Raw genomic sequence first — 17,202 nt, forward strand, 5'->3', positions numbered from 1 at the left:
TTAGTTGAGGGATCAATATCAAAGAGATGTAATTTTAAAATGAAAGAGAGGGCAGTTGAGGCCGGAAACCGAAACTTTTAAAAAAATACTTGGACGAGCACTTGAAGTGTCATAGCTTTCAAGTCAATGGGCCAGTGTGGGAAAGTGGGATGAGTGTAGGTAGCAGTACATTTGTGACTGTGTAGTCTTGATGGGCTAAAGGGCCTCTTCTACTCTGTATGACTGTTCATCCTTTTATTTGGTAGTGATATTTCCAAAAGGTGGATCTGCCAATGGAGTATCTAGGAAATTTAAATATTGGGCTTGACAGCACATTAACAGTAGGATAGGCGTTGGCCTGCTGGTATTATTACTGGACTATTAATCCTGAGACTCAGGTTCTGGGATTGAATCCTGCATGGCAGATGGTAGAATTTTGAATTCAATAATAATATGGAAATAAGAGTCTGCTGATCGCCATGAAACCATTGCCAATTGTCAGGTAAAACCCATCTGTTCATTAATGTTCTTTAGGGAAGGAAATCTGCCATCCTTCCCTGTGTAGCCTATATGTGACTCCAGTCTCACAGCAATGTGGTTGACTCTGAACTGCCCTCTGCGCAGTTAAGGATGGGCAATAAGTGCTAGCTGAGCTAGTGATGCCAGCATCTCATGAATGAATAACTTGTAAAAACTGACTAATGTGTCCAGTTTGTTTGCTATCAGTAGACTGTACGGTGAATGATGGAATCCCCTACAGCATGGAAGCAGACCATTTGGACCATTGAGTTCACACCAACCCCTCCGAAGAACATCCCACCCGGACCCATCCCCCAATCCTGTTCCTGTAACCCTGCACTTCCATTGCTAACCCATTTAGCCTGCACATCCTTGAACATTATGGGCAACTTAGCATGGCCTGCCCATCTGACCTGCACATCTTTGGGTTTGATTCCACCCTTGGGGAGTTTGCACATTCTCCCATCTCTGAATGGATCTCCTCTGGGCACTCTGGATTCTTCCCGCAGTAGAAAGAAGTGCGAGTTAGGTGAATTGACCATGCTAAATTGCACATTGTTTCAGAAATGTACAGGGTAGGTGGATTAGCCATGGGAAATGCAGGGCCACAGGGATAGTGTAAGGGGAAGGATGCTGTTCGGAGAGGTCATTATGGACTTATAATGGGCTAAGTGGCCTACATCTACACTGTGGGGTTTGTATAATTCTGTAGGAAGGCTTGCAGATACAGGAAAGGCTGCGTGGCACAGAACAAAAAAGATGATGGTTTAAAATTTTCTTTGGTTTTCTGCATTAGTTGCTATTATACAGCAGTGAACAGTGGGATGTGTGAAGTGTCTTGTTGCTGCAAGTTAATGTAATTGATGCTGACCTTTAAACTAAAGGTTCATAAATACTAATACTTCACTTTTGCATTTCCTTTTCCAGCAATCAGTGTTGCACCCTCCTTTTTCTACCTTGATGCCACAGTCTGTCTCTTCTGCTTTGCCTATGGATATTTACTCAAAGAACTTTGTTTCCACTTTACGAATGAATACTCCACCCCTGAAGCCTGGTGCACCACGACATGGTCTTCAGGCAGGCTTGGTTTAAAATATACTATTTGTAGTTTTCTATCATTTTGAGCAAAGTTAAATATTTTGGAATTTACTACATTTTAAGTGTCTAAACAAAATATAGTTTTTAAAGTAATTTGCACATATAAATTCAGGCTGTTTGATGTAAATCAGTTTTAAACCATGTAAACTGTTATGCTACTTACCAGATGGGGTATTGTAATGTTAGCACAGTTAAATTTAAAATATGCTTTGTCTATTTTTAATAGTCGTTATATCTGCGTGTTTGAAGTGATTTACTAGATGCCTGTGCATGGGGTTATTGTTTATTGATATTGAAATAATACACCAATGTAACTTTCTTCAGAAAAACTTGATGTATAACAAGAGAATTTTGCAATATTCACTTAGGTGCACTTCAGCCCTTTGCAGCTAAATCCTGGCAGCATTCCTGCAATGGAATCTAAATCAGGCCCTTCAGCTTCGACACCAACTCTAATGCCTGTGTCTTCTAAAAGGTATGGATTAATTGGAGCACCCATAAAAATGTAGCAGAATTAATGCATTTTATGTGATTTTCTAATGCCACGATGAATATTAAGTAGTTCCTGTTGCGTACTCTTTTTTTTAGATTACTTACAGTGTGGAAACAGGCCCTTCGGCCCAACAAGTCTACACCGATCCGCCGAAGCGCACCCACCCAGACCCATTCCCCTACATTTACCCTTGCACCTAACACTAGGGGCAATTTAGCATGGCCAATTCACTGTTTTTGGACTGTGGGAGGAAACTGGAGCACCCGGAGGAAACCCACGCAGCCACGGGGAGAATGTGCAAATTCCACACACACAGTTGCCTGAGGCGGGAACTGAACCCGGGTCTCTGGCGCTGTGAGGCAGCAGTGCTAACCACTGTGCCATCGTGCCGCCATTAGATATTATCATTCTAATTACCAACTATAAATTTACAAATTCTCAAAAAAAGCATAAATTGATTATATTGAAATCTAGTATTTAAAGTACTGGAACAGTAAATAGCATAAACTCCAATTCTTAAATACAGAGATGCGTGATGACAGCAGAGATTAATAACAGCCACAGTGCAAAACAGCTGAGGTTTCTTTTTTAACTTGAAAGTGAGTTGCTTTGTATTGGCAGAAATTGTTTTTCTCTGTCTCAATTTGGAGTAAACTGTTGCCCCCTTCTGCCTCAGTTTTTTCCCCAAATCTACTTAAAGACTGTTCAAACAGCTGCTCTATTCAACAATCCTCCCTTCCTTCAAATTGCTGTTAAACAATTACCCAGTCCTCCTTTCCCCACACAGGTGAGAAAACCCATTGTGCAAAGAACTGTGGGCAAGGCTTTATAAGCAGCAAATCCCTGATGATGTTATCTCTTTGAAAGCATAAATCTGTCAGAACTCAATTTCAGGATAGAGCACTTACGCTCATTACACTAATGTTATACATGCCCAATGTGATCTACCTACACATTCACTGTTATACCTGTGACATTGGGTGGGCCAAAAGGCCTGTTCCTGGGCTTGTACTGTTCTGAGCTGAAAATGTATTGCTGGAAAAGCGCAGCAGGTCAGGCAGCATCCAAGGAACAGGAGAATCGACGTTTCGGGCATAAGGGCTTATCCAGCGCTTTTCCAGCAACATATTTTCAGCTCTGATCTCCAGCATCTGCAGTCCTCACTTTCTCCTCTTGTACTGTTCTGAGTTTTGTATAGTCAGTTCTTCTACAATGCAACGGTTGCGTTCTTATGCAATCCCACATTATAGAAAAATCACTCTTTACAAACAGCGCTTTAAGTGTTGGTACTGTAATTGCATTACAGCCAACACATATTTTAAAAGTTTGCACTATAGAAGCAGTGTCCCCAATTTGTCAATGACATCACAGTGAATTTGCATTGACGAAACACTGGTTATAACAGAATGCCATTAGTTGTAACCTTTGATGCATTTGAATGTTCTTTTAAACCCTGTCAAACCCATAAGTTGTCTTTGCTGTATCTCAAGGCCATTATCTGAAAAGTTGAACAGACTTCTGCCAGGAAACTTAGAAGAAACATGGTGAGATTATGTATATGGGTCCAGGTTGAAAAATCTAGCTTCTTAAGGGAAATTAGTTAGGCAACTGACAGTAAATACAAGGTTTAAAGTAAATTCTATTAAAGCACAGGGAGAAAGAATGGGGCATAATTCCAAATGCTGTATTTTAAAGGCAACATTCAAGGTCATCTCCCAAATATTTTCACTTTGCCCTGTATTTGTATTTAAAACACAGTGTGTTGCTGCTGGATGTAAGTTTAAAAGCCAGATTCCTAATTACACACGTTCACATGATGCTTCAACTAGCAGTTGCCTTGGCCACAAATACAGCTTTGAATAAGTCCCAATTATCTCCATGTGAAATACATTTTGAGCTTCATTAGCTGCATTTGGTCAGTAGCTCTTACTTTCTTTAATCACATTTTTTGGATGCTTCGGTTGGTGTTTTCCTCCCATCTCAGTTATCCCACCCACTCTAACACACAATTGAAAAGGAATGAGGAGTTTAAGAACTTGAGATGGAAAGTAAAGCAAAGGGGAGAGGAATAAAGACGCATGGAATGGGAGGAACACAAAAAGGTGCAAATTAACCGGAAGAAAGTAGAGGGAAGAAAACAAGAAAAAAAACAAGCAAAATCCAGTGATTAGAAAAAAGTAGAAATGGATATGTGAAGGGGGAGTGGTTTTTGTCTTTTGAGTTTTTGTTTCATCATTTTATTCTGACAGTATTTTTGTAACTAAGAACTATTCTATTTTTGTTTTGAAGCCATTTCACCATAACCGTAGCATTCCTAAATAGCTTTGACCTTTAGAACTTTTGTTGGATAAAACTGGTTTTTCTGTAAATGTTCGGATTGCTCAAATTCAGGACAATATATTTACCTAGCTAAGACTGTTGCTAGGTGGTAATGCTGATCAATTTGGCTGACCTCCAGAATTAACTTGAGTCATTTGTAGGTGTGTAGGAGCCTTGAAAGAAGCCTGTTTGTACACTAATCTAGGTAGAGCATGCTGGTATAGTTACATTTATGTTTTAACATTGAGCTGCAAGTTCATTGATAGTAAGTTTGTGTGATACTGCTGAATTCTCCTGTTAAAAATAAGAGAATTCAGATATTTTACAATCTTGTATACTTTAAAGTGTATAATTCTGTGTGATATTGAACAGATAGGCCATGATTCAAATTCTGGTTTGCACTGAATAAGCTGCACATAGTTTTAACAGTGTACCTCACTCTTATTTGGCTTCAGCAGTGCTGGAATGATTAGAATTGAACCCGGGTCTACTGTGAGGCAGCAGTGCTAGCAGCAGTGCTAACCACTGTGCCACCGTGTGCCCCTAATGTGGCACTATCTAGTGACTATTACCATATAATGCATGTACTGTACAATAAATCCCCATTTATAGTCTTTAACGTCATCAATTAAGTAATCACAATATATCTATCTCTCGTCAGCCCCCTGGATTTCCTTCAGTTCCTGCCGCTGCCTAGTTCATACGCATCCATCCCCTTCCCTTAATCCTGTTCCTACCCTCCGTAGTTACGTTTAAAGTGTCTGGTACGGTTTCTCTTCAGGCTGCTTTTCTGAATTTGTACTGATGTCCTGCCCTCAACCTAGTGACAGAAATTGATTGGTGCAATTAGTTTTACCTCCTTCTGTCATTAGATGGAGCTTGCTCAATTAAAACTGCAGGTGTTTAACTTTACAGTAATTGCATTTATGTAGTTTTTAAAATTTGTTTTATTTTTAAAATTATTTTATTTATGAATTAAGGCACTTAGGACTGTGCACAGTAGTGATTGGAATGGGATTGACCAGGTGGATCTTGTAGAATATGAGATCCCTGATTGGAGGAGTTAATCTGGGCTAATCAGGGAGCCCTAGCTGACAGATAAACAGGAGTCTGAGAGAGTCTCCTCATTCTAGGGACTGGCACTGAGCTAGCTGTGTCAGATTCCATGTGCGGTGTTTGTGAAAAAGTAGGGGTGACTTTGTGACCAGATGGTGGCCTCTATGCAGTTATTTTAGTGGTGATAAGAGAAAACAATGTGTTCCTGAAGAGATTTCACTTGCAACAGTTGTGTTTCAGTTGGGGTAAGCATTTTCGGCATCATGCCTTTGTTTGAAAAGTTTGACTCATTCGATCCTGCTGTCGAAGGCTGGACCCAGTATGTGGATAGAATGTGTTATGTTTTCCAGGCAAGTGATTTTGGGGTAGAGGAAAAGCAATGAGTGATTCTTCTGACTGCTTGTGGACCTGCAGCATTTTGTTATTAGGAGCCTAATTTTCCCTGAAGCATCAGATGCTAAAATCTTTCAAGAGCTGACTATTTAGTTAAGGAATATTATGACCACAAACCGCCTCCATCTCTGAGATGCTATTTGTTTATTTTATTAAGAACCATAGGAATCTGTATTGGAAGTTTCAACAATGTTAAGATGACTGGCAGAGACGTGATTTTGGGTTAACGCTGAATGAGATGCTGAGACACCATTTGGTATGCAGGGTTAATGACGTAAATATGCAAAAGTGCTTACTAGCTGAAGCTCATTGGACTTCAAACAGGCACTACAACTGGCTTTGTCATTAGAAAACACAGCAAGTGGAGCATGAGTGTTACAAGGCATCCTAATGGAAGTGGACAACCTCACCTGTCCAGTTGAGCTTGGGGAACACCACTTGAGTACAAGCAGTCGCGGAGCATCACACAGGACATACCCTGAGCAGAGGGACCCACAGCAGAACCCCTAACGAGGGAACATTTAGTCAGATGATAGTATTATTGTTACACAGCACCTTTATTACTTGCATTGCAAGGGACTTAACCTTAAAGGGACAACAGTCGTCTTTGCTCAGAGAATCTGCCTTTCAATGGTTGCAATAATGTATTAATACACAACTCCGCGTCAATCATATCTTGGTGGTTTCTTATTGACCAATTACATATTGATTTTAAAGCCTTGGTAACACAATAGATCAATCGTATTCCACTTTGGTTATGTCTCACTTATGTGGTCATTTGCCTTGGACTCCCACCACATAAGTTGAATGTGGTTCACAACTTCCTGTTTGGTTAAAATGGAGCAAGTTGTGGTTTGCTACATGTCTAACTGCTCAACACCTAGCTTTTATATGGAACAAATTGTGGTCAGTGCTGTTCCACACGTAACTTATTTTGAACCAGTCTGTTTTGTTTAAATTGTCTTTGTCTTATTTTAACCCCTTCTGCACCCCAAAACAAAGCTGAGCCTCAGCCAAATGGCTAAAATGTTCTTCAGGATCCAGGCCAGCCAGCCATTGTAGTTGTTGCCGGTATGTAGACTTGAGATAGCAAAGGAGTCCTACAACGCCTACGTTCACTGGCACGGTGGCTTAGTGGCTAGTACTGCTGCCTCACAGCACCAGGGTCACGGGTTCAATTCCAGCCTCTGGCAACTGTCTGTGTGAAGTTTGCACATTCTCCTCGTGTCTGTGTGGGTTTCCTCTGGTTGCTCTGGTTTCCTCCCACAGTCCAAAGATGTGCAGGTTAGGTGAATTGGCCATGCTAAATTGCCTGTAGTGTTAGGTGAAGGGGTAAATGTAGGGGAATGAGTCTGGGTGGGTTGCTCTTCCGAGGGTCGGTGTGGAGTTGTTGGGCCGAAGGGCCTGTTTCCACACTGTAGGGAATCTAAAGTAAACTCATAGGCTAGTATCCAGGAGAGTGCACACCCTGGAAAGTTAATCTATATCTGATTTGGAACAGTTAAATTGCTTAGCAACATCCAAACCAGAACCAATCAAAATAAAAGTCTGGTTAAATGGTCACCCAATTCTCATGAAGGTTGATACGTGCACAGCTGTATCATTCATTGCAGAACTGTCTTTAACAAGATTCTCTCTAGACGCCAACCCTTAAGTTTGTGCAAGACCTCGGCCAGACTGAGAACATGTACTGGGAATGTACATGTTAATGCTTCCATCCGGTCTCCAATGAGAATTGTTTTGTGTAGTTACCATTAATGCTAATAAAAAGCCTTGTGCTAAGGTGGATCTCCTAGAGTATGAGATCTCTGCGAGTGTTAACCTGTGCCAATCAGGTAGCCCTGGCTGACGGATATAAACAGGAGTTTCAACATCCTCACTCTTGGAAATGGTACTGAATTAGCTGGTCAGAGTGCATGTATTCTGTTCATGTAAATAAAGGGTGACTTGGTGATGGGATACCAACCTCTCAGCAGTTAATTCTCCACCACTTCAGCTTCATGTTTTATGTTTGCTTTCTGCTGGTAAAGTATCTGAAGTACCTAATTGTATAGTGTTTGACTTATAATAAATTATTTTCTTTTGCTGGTCAATTAAGCTAGAAATACAGAGTTCTGCACATGTGCACTATAGTATTTCAATCTGTACACTATTTCTCTTAGCAAAAAATGTCTGCAGGAATCTAACTCTGCCCTAACATTAATTCCTACATGCTTCACTTAGTTATTTCACCTAATGTCACAGTATTCAGCAACGCAACTGCAACCTTATCAGATGATGAGATAAGGTTCAACTCAAATAACTCTAAAATTGATATACAAAGATTCTTGCATGGGGAATAGACTCTTGAAGTACACGGTGATGAAAATTAGCATCTTGAAAGAATGGAAGGAAATTAGGTGTGTTAAATATGCTAGACTACATTTAAGAGTATATCAATATTTAATTCAGATTTACAAAAAATGGAGAGAAACATTGTCTTAGCTACTCCTGTGTTTCAGGTGGATTGCAAAAATAAGCAAGGGCTTGATGGGTAAGCAGACATGGTGGGTCTTATCAGACATTCTCTTGCTGATGTTTTTACTTCTTTGTAGACTACAATGGAACTTCTGGTTATAATCAAGGAATATGTTTGTGAATAATATAGCCAGACTAGAATTCAAGGTGACTGGGCACATTATTTTTTAAATTAGTTATACAAACTGGTCTCCAGAATTTTTTTTATTGGTTTTATAAATTAAGCATTTAATATTAAAGAACTTGATGTAATTTTTAATATAAAACATATGAAAACATTTAGAGGAGTTTACACTGGGGGTTTTGCACCTTATAAATTTCTGTACAATGAAACTATTGTAAGCTTATTTACTGAAATAACTGGCACTGTTGGGAAATAATTGGCTGAAACAGAGGAAGCAGAGTTTGTGTTTAGTTAGCCCACTTAGGTTTTGGAATTGTATAATTTTCAAAAAGTCAAAGTCTGTAACCTAGCAGTATACTATTTCCTCCAATCTATTAATGTAATATTAATTTTCAAAATAAAGTTCTTAAAAACTGAAATATTTTATGTCATGTTAACATTTTGTCTGTCTGCGATTTGAACAACTCCACCAGCTGTTTAATTAAAAATATTTCTTATTTGCTATAGTGAACCAGTTGGTTTGGACCTCAAATATTTAGAAAAGAGAGAAGCTGGTAAACCAGTGCTGTCTCGAGTGGTGTCACTACAGAAGGCGTCATGTCCATCTAGCACAGGTAATAAAGCAATGGGACTAGGTCAAATGTATGTGTACAGTAAAGTTTTTAAAATGTCTGCTTGTCGAGACAATCATATGGGATGCTCATATGTGATTTGTATCTACTTTAATTTTTGCTGAAAAAAATCTTGAAAGGCTGTGGAGTGTATTTTTTTGTCAAAAATTATTGGATAATTTGTTTTAATGTAGCGAAAGTTTAATTATTAGAAGGCATTGTACCCATACATTACATTTATATTACAATGTAACCAACCTTTGGCTTGCTTTCTTAAGTGTTCAGAGTTGGACAGAATGTAATAATGTGTATTCTGGCGTCCTTGCAATTGGGAAATAGCATGCAAAAGCTTAAAAATTACAAATACAAACAGAAATATTTGTAAATAATCAACAGGATGAGGACAGTTAGAATACTCATGAAACGTGACACCTTCAAGGCCAAAGCAGGCCATTTAATCAGCACTCCACCCCTTCGTGAGTAACACACTGCGGTTTTAGGGCACACCATCTACAAGATGGTGAAACTCGTGAAAGTTCCTTAGACAGCATCTTCCAACCCAGCAAGTTCGTGCGAACACCACAATATGCAATTCTCCTTCAAGTCCTGTATCATCCTGACTTGTAAAATATCACCACTAGTAGTAAAAATCCTGGAACTGCTTTATGACAGCACTTAGGATGCACATATACAACCTGACTTCAGCTGTCAAGAACCCCTGTACTGCTTTCTAAGGGGCAATTTAAATGCTGACTTTGTTAGTGATGCTAAGATTTCATTAACAATTTTGGAAAAAATGTTATAGAGAAAATCTAAACAATCTGCACAAATGCGGAGTATTTCTAGTATTCTATCAGTATTGGTATTAGATCCTCTTTATCTATCATTAACTGTTTAAATTGCTGTGTCTCTAGAATAGATCCTTTGATTTCCAGAAGCAAAGTTTTTTTGATTACCTAGCCAGCTTTTCCATCACATGTTGAGATTAAGACACAAGTATAACCGTAGATAAATCTTTAGGACCTGATCAAGTGTGTCCAAGGACATTCTGGGAAGCTTGGGAAGAAATTGCATGGCCCCGAGCTGAGATATTTCTATCATCAATGGCCATGGGTGAGGTGCCAAAAGACTGGAGGGTAGCTATTGTTGTGCCATTATTTAAGAAAGGCTGCCAGGAAACTACAGACCAGTGAGCCTAACGTAACTAGTGGGTGTATTGTTGGAGAGGATTCTGAGAGACAGGACCTACAAGCATTTGGAAAGACAAGGACTGATTAGAGATAGTCAGCATGGCTTTGTGCAAGGGGAATTGTGTATCACAAATTTGATTCGTTTTTTTGAGGAAGTGACCAAGAAGATAGTTGATGATAGACTAGTTTAGTAAATTTGACTTGATATGTTGGCAGAAAGTCGTTGTTCAGACTGGAGGCCTGTGACCAGTGGTGTGCTGCAGGGTTTGGTGCTGGGTCCACTGTTGTTTGTCACTTTATATATGTGACTTGGATGAGGATAAAGGAAGAATGGTTAGTATGTTTGTGGATGACAGTAAAATTGGCGGTACGGTGGACAGTGAAAGTGGTTATCCAAAGATAACAGGATCTTGATCAACTGGGCTGGTGGGCCGAAGAATGGCAGATGGAGTTTAATTCAAATAAATGCAAGGGCCAGAGATGTCACCGATCGGCTGCAGAGCATTCTGAAAGGGGAGAGTGAACAGCCAGTTGTTGTGGTGCATATAGGCACCAATGATATAAGTAAAAAATGAGATGAGGCTCTGAAAGCAGAATTCAGGGAGCTAGGAGAGAAGTTAAAGAGGGAGGACCTCAAGGGTAGTGATCTTAGGATTGCTACCAGTGCCACGTACTAGCCAGAGTAGAAACGAAAGAATGGTCAAGATGAACATGTAGCTTGAAGGATCGTGTAGGAGGGAGGGGTTCAAATTTGAGAGACTTCGGGATCGGTTTTGGGGGAGGTGGAACTATTACAAATTGGATGGTCTACACCTAACCAGACTGCAACTAATGTCCTTGGGGGAGCTTTTGCTACTGCTGTTGGGGGAGGAGGGGGGGGGTGTTACCTAATGTGGCAGGGGGCTGGGAACCAGAGAAGAAGACTAATAGGCAGTGAGGTGGAAACTAGAGACTATAACAAACAGAATCATGAAGTTAGTATTACCAAGGGGGAAGAGTAGGCAGAGAGCAGACGAACGCAAGGGAACAGGTGATCTGAAGTGCATATGTTTTAATGCAAGGAGAATAGTGGGTAAGGCAGACTAACTTAGGGCTTGGGTTGGTGCCTGGGGGTATGACGTTATTGCGATCACAGAGACCTAGTTGAAGGAAGGGCATGATTGGCAACTAAATGTTCCAGGATACAGATGCTTCAGACAGGACAGGGAAGGAAGTAAAAGGAGGGGGTGGAGTTGCAATGCTGGTCAGGGATGATATCATGGCTGTGCTAAAGGAGGACACTATGGAGGGCTTGAGCAGTGAGGCTTTATGGGTAGAGCTGGGAAATAAGAAGGGTGCAGTTACATTGGTGGGGCTGCATTACAGGCCTCCCAACAGAGACTGTGAGGTAGAAGAACAAATAGGTAAACAGATTATGGAAAGATGTAGAGATAACAGGGTGGTGGTGATGGGAGATTTTAATTTTCCCAACATTTGACTGGGATACACAGTGTCAGAGGTCTGGATGGTGCAGAATTTGTAAGGAGCATCCAGGAAAGTTTTCTAGAGCAATTTGTCAATAGTCCAACTAGGAAAGGTGCCATATTGGTCCTGGTGTTGGGGAATGAGCCAAGCCAGGTGGTAGAAGTTGCAGTGGTGGATTTCTTTGGAAATAGTGACCACAATTGTGTAAGTTTTAGAATACTCATAAACAAAGGTAAGAGTGGCCCTAAGGGAAGAGAACTAAACTGGGCCAAGGCCAATAATATCAAAATTCGGCAGGAACTGGGAAATGTGGATTAGGGGCAGCTATTTGAAGGGAAGTCCACATTTGAGATGTGGGAGGCTTTCAAAGATAGTGCAGGATAGGCATGTCCCTTTGAAAACAAGGGATAAGAAAGGCAAGATTTGTGAACCATGGATGACAGGAGTAATTGTGCGACTAGCCAAGAGGAAAAGGGAAGTGTACGTAAGGTCGAGGCAGCTAAGAACAGAACAGGCTTTGGAGGAATATCAGGAGAGTAGGACCAATCTTAAACAAGGAATCAAGCGAGCTGAAAGGTGTCATAAAATAACTCTAGCAGGCAGAATTAAGGAGAATCCCAAGGCCTTTTATTCATATATCTAGAGAAAGGGTTGGTCCACTAAAGGATAAGAAAGGAAGGTTGTGTGTTGAACCTGAGAAAATGGGTGAGATTCTCCATGATTACTTTGCATCAGTGTTCATTGAGGAGAGGGACATGATGAATGTTGACATTAGAGATAGAAGTTTGTTTACTCTGGATCAAGTTGACATAAGGAGGGAGGATATGTTAGGTAGGCTAAAGGATATTAAGGTGGACAGATCCCCCAGGACTGGATGGGATCTATCCCAGGTTGCTGAGGGAGGCGAGAGAGGAAATAGCTGGGGCCCTAACGGATATCCTTAAACACAGGTGACGTGCTGGAGGACTGGAGAGTTGCTAATGTTGTGTCCCCCTGTTCAAGAAGGGTAGTAGGGATATTCCAGGTAACTACAGACCAGTGAACTTGACATCAATGATGGGAAAGTTGCTGGAGAAGGTACTGAATGATAGGATCTATTTATATTTGGAAGAGAATGGGCTTATCACTTATAGGCAACATGGTTTTATGCATGAGAGATTATGCCTCACCAACTTAATAGAGTTCTTTGAGGAAGTGACCAACTTGATAGATGAAGGGAGGGCTGTAGATGTCATATACATGGATTTAGTAAGGTATTTGATCAGGTTCTTCATGGTAAACTAATGGAGAAAGTGAAGTCGCATGGTGTGCAGGGTGTTCTAGCTAGGTGGATAAAGAACTGGTTGAGCAACAGGAGACAGAAGGCAGTTTCTTGAAATGGAAAAAGGTGACCAGTGATGTTCCACAGCGATCAGTGTTGGAGCCACTGTTACTTGTGATATACATAAATGATCTGGAAGAGGGCATTGGTGGTCTGATCAGTAAGTTTGCAGATGACACAAAGATTGGTGGAGTAGTAGAAAGCATAGGGGACTGTCAAAGAATAGAGGAGAACATAGATAGACTGGAGAGTTGGGCAGAGAAGTGGCAGATGGAGTTCAGTCCGGGCAAATGTGAGGTGATGCATTTTGGAAGATCTAATTCTCGAGTGAATTATACTGTATATGGAGAAGCTTTGGGAAAAGTTGATGAGCAGAGAGATCTGGGAGTTCAATTCCATTGTGGCTGCAGAGGTGGATAGAGTGGTCAAGAAGGCATATGGCATGCATGCCTTCATTCGACGAGGTATTGAGTACAAGAGCTGGCAGGTCATATTAAAATTGTACAAGACATAGGTTTGGCTGCATTTAGAATACTGTGTACAGTTCTGGTCGCCACATTACCAAAAGGATGTGGACGCTTTGGAGAGGGTGCAGAGAAGGTTTACGAGGATGTTGCCTGGAATGGAAGGTGCTAGCTATGAAGAGAGGTAGCGTAGGTTAGGATTGTTTTCGTTAGAAAAAAGGAGATTGGTGGGAGGGGGGAAAACCTGACTGAGGTTTACAAAATCATGAAGGGTATAGACAGGGTGGATAGAGATAAGCTTTTTCCCCAGGGTGAAGGATTCAATAACAAGAGGTCACGCTTTCAAGGCGAGAGGTGAAAAGTTTAAGGGGGATACACGTGGAAAGTACTTTACACAGAGGGTGGTAGGTGCCTGGAACACGTTGCCAGCAGAGGTAGCAGAGACAGGCACGGTAGATTCATTTAAGGTGTGTCTGGACAGGTGGGGAACAGAGGGATACAGATCCTTAGGAATTGGATGATAGGTTTAGACAGTGGAGTTGGATTGGCACAGGTTTGGAGGGCAAAGGGACCTGTTCTTGGACTGTAAATTTTCTTTGTTCTTTGTGTTGCATTTTGGTAAAATAAACCAGGGCAGGACATACACATTTGATGGTAGGAACTTGGGGAGTGTTGTTGGAAAGATACCTGGGGTGCAGGTAGATAGTTCCTTGAAAGTGGCCTCACAGGTAGACTGGGTGGTTAAGAAGGCATTTGGCACACTTGCCTTCATCAGTCAGAATGTTGAGATCAGAAGTTGGGATGTCATCTTACAGCTATACAAGAGAGTGGCATGGCAACATTTGGAGTGCTGTGAGCAATTCTGGTCATCCTGCTATAGGAAGGATGTTATTAAATTGGAAAGGGTGCAAAAATGACTTGCAAGGATGCTACTGAGACTGGAAAGTTTGAGTTATAAGGAGTGGCTGGATAGGCTGGGACTTTTTTTTTCCCCTGGACTGTAGGAGGCTGAGGGGTGACCTTGGAGGTCTATAAATCATGAGGGACATAGATAAAGTGAATAGCCATGGTTTGTTCCTCGGCTAGGGGAATCCAAAATTAAAGGTCATAAGTTTAAGGTGAGAGGGAAAGATTTAAAGGGATCTGAGGGGCAACTGTTTCGTGCATTATGGAATGATCTGCCAGAGGAAGTGTTTGAGATGGGTACAGTTACAATGTTTAAAAGATATTTGGACAGGTACATGCATAGGAAAGGTTTCAAAGGATATGGGCCAAATACAGGCAAATGGGATCAGTTCAGCTTAGCAAACCTGGTTGGCATGTTCAAGTTGGGCTGAACTGTCTGTTTCCGTGCACTGACTGTATGTCTCTAAGATTAAAAAAGATCTGCCCAAAGTTTAATAAAACATCTTTTGGACAAGATTGAAAATAAATAATTTTTATCCTACAGAAATAATTCTGGCTTCTTTCTCTCATTGTTTTGTGATGTTTATTTAGTGCCCACACGTCCACCAATGCCAAAGCAAGGAAATCCACCACCAGTGATGTCTGCCTACTTCCCTGGAAAACAACCAAGACTCCCTGCATCATGAAGAAAGAACAGTAACAAAATGTCTCAACCTGGACCATAGTCAGGAGAGGAGAAAGAAATTTCCTTCCCATTAATTTAAGAAAAAAGGGCCTCTAGAACATATCACTGCAAGTTGTACAGTGATACATTTTAGACCTGTTTATCTTTTTTGTAAGAAGTGACTGAACTGGACAGTAACAATTAGCATAAACCTAGGTGCTCATTCAAACTGCCAGATTAAACTTTATTGCCATTTTCAGAATATTACCTTGCATACAGATATAATATTCATCAAGGGAAGGTCTTCCACATACAACAGCAATATACCAAAGTACATGTGATAGAGTCAGGAGTCTATATTTTGTGCCTTACAGATGTGTGTGAATTATAGATCATTCAATAGAGACAATTTGAAACAATGTATATCAGAGCATAAATCTTGGCTATTTTATGAAAATGAAGAAAAGTGATTTTCATTAGAGAATAAAACTGAGGCTTCATCCCCAACAGTTACTCTTGATTATGTCGTGCTGCATTAAATTACTGTTTCTGCAATCACAAACCTTTAGGGGATTAAAAACCTCAGTATTTCTTCTTCAGTCAATACACTGTTTTTTGATTATGTTCTCAGCATTAACAATCTTTTGGCACCATATTTGTCGTCTTATTTTGTTTTGCTCAACCTATCCATCACGTAGAATTTGAGCTTGGGTCGCATGCATGGTATCTGTTCATTCTGAACAGAGAAAGCTGTTTTTGTATGTTCAGCTGTCTTAGCAAACTAGTTGGAAGTGCACTGTTTGCCTTTTTAGGCATCCAAATTTAAGACCATCAACTACTAAATGATTTCAGTTTTCCGTAAACATGTTATTGGAACCTTACTGTAATTCAGTATATACAGTCAGTATTACAATACAGGAATGGGTCTGCCCTGTAGGGACTACAGAATTGTTGATGATTAGCACAAGAAGGGGGGAGGAGCAAGTTCTTTCTTATTAACTGGACAATAGTCACATACTTTTTGTATCTGCAAAATATATTTGATAGCATATTAAGGCAATTTGAATGCATTTTGTTTTGTGAAAATGCACTATAGTATATTAAGTATCATTATTTAACACACCATATCAAATTATTGCCTGAAGGTACAAACTGTTGCAACTTAAGTGGTTCTGAATTCTGTCACTTCAATAAGGTGATTAATATAATTGTATCAGGGATTTTAAAGCACATCAGATGTACAGTACTGGCATTACGTTCCCTATTGTGCTGTAACTAGTAATTTATGACCTGTTGTACTGAATATATGTCCATGTATAAATTGTAAAATATTTTGTATTTAAAAGGAGTGTTGCATACATATTTTGATGGAATAAAATATATGTACTTTTGCAGAATAAACTGTGACTCTTCTTTTCGAAAAGTAGTTTGCTAAGATCTTCTAGCTCAAGATCTTATAGCTGGAACATGAGAACATTGGAAAGAAAATATTGAGGTTATTTACAATAAAATCAAATAGCTGATTAGACCGCTTATTGAGGGATGCATAATAAGACAAATGGCCTTTTGGTATCCCTGGCTTTACTTGTATTTTCATGTACTTTCCTGATGGAAATGTGATTCAGTAGATAAGAACAATGCCCCAGGACATTGTATCCAGTGACCATTCTCCATTGAGAATGAGTGCCAGAAAATGATATCTGAGAAAATGCAAAGTGTTGCAAACAAGTTCAAATCTGTCAATCAAAGGACAACTGGATAGTACAATTGTAAATTCTACCTGATTCTTTTCCCCCTAAGAATTCCAGCACTGATACAAATTTTAGTGACCCAATGTTTTATTTTTTAAATTTTATTTGCTTACTAATTTGAAACAATGAAGTATACCTTGCCTTAACTCATTGATGTGAGTGGTGTGAGTGCTTCCTGTAGACTGTACTCAACCAGAGTAAAGCTGGGAACATTTCTGCACATGCTGTGTGGGAGTATTACATAGGTCTGCCAAAAACTGAGAGGTTAATTGATTATACTGATTTTTTTGTGGGGAGGTTAATTAGTTTAGCAATAAGTAAGTTTTAGTTGAA

General features: G+C 40.1%; 1 protein-coding gene across 1 annotated transcript in view; it reads left to right on the forward strand.

The window, feature by feature from the left end:
- Window positions 1-16,519, forward strand: part of LOC140486954 (spindle assembly abnormal protein 6 homolog) — an 88,423-nt gene extending 71,904 nt beyond the window's left edge. Inside the window, exons 14-17 of the mRNA XM_072586214.1 lie at window positions 1,426-1,575; window positions 1,965-2,071; window positions 9,006-9,112; window positions 15,046-16,519. Coding sequence (XP_072442315.1) covers window positions 1,426-1,575; window positions 1,965-2,071; window positions 9,006-9,112; window positions 15,046-15,140 — 459 coding nt within the window. The 3' untranslated portion in view covers window positions 15,141-16,519. The remainder of the gene's footprint in view (window positions 1-1,425; window positions 1,576-1,964; window positions 2,072-9,005; window positions 9,113-15,045) is intronic.
- The last annotated feature ends 683 nt before the right edge of the window (window positions 16,520-17,202 follow it).

This window comes from Chiloscyllium punctatum, chromosome 2 (genome assembly GCF_047496795.1).
Source record: "Chiloscyllium punctatum isolate Juve2018m chromosome 2, sChiPun1.3, whole genome shotgun sequence".
Lineage (NCBI taxonomy): Eukaryota > Metazoa > Chordata > Chondrichthyes > Orectolobiformes > Hemiscylliidae > Chiloscyllium > Chiloscyllium punctatum.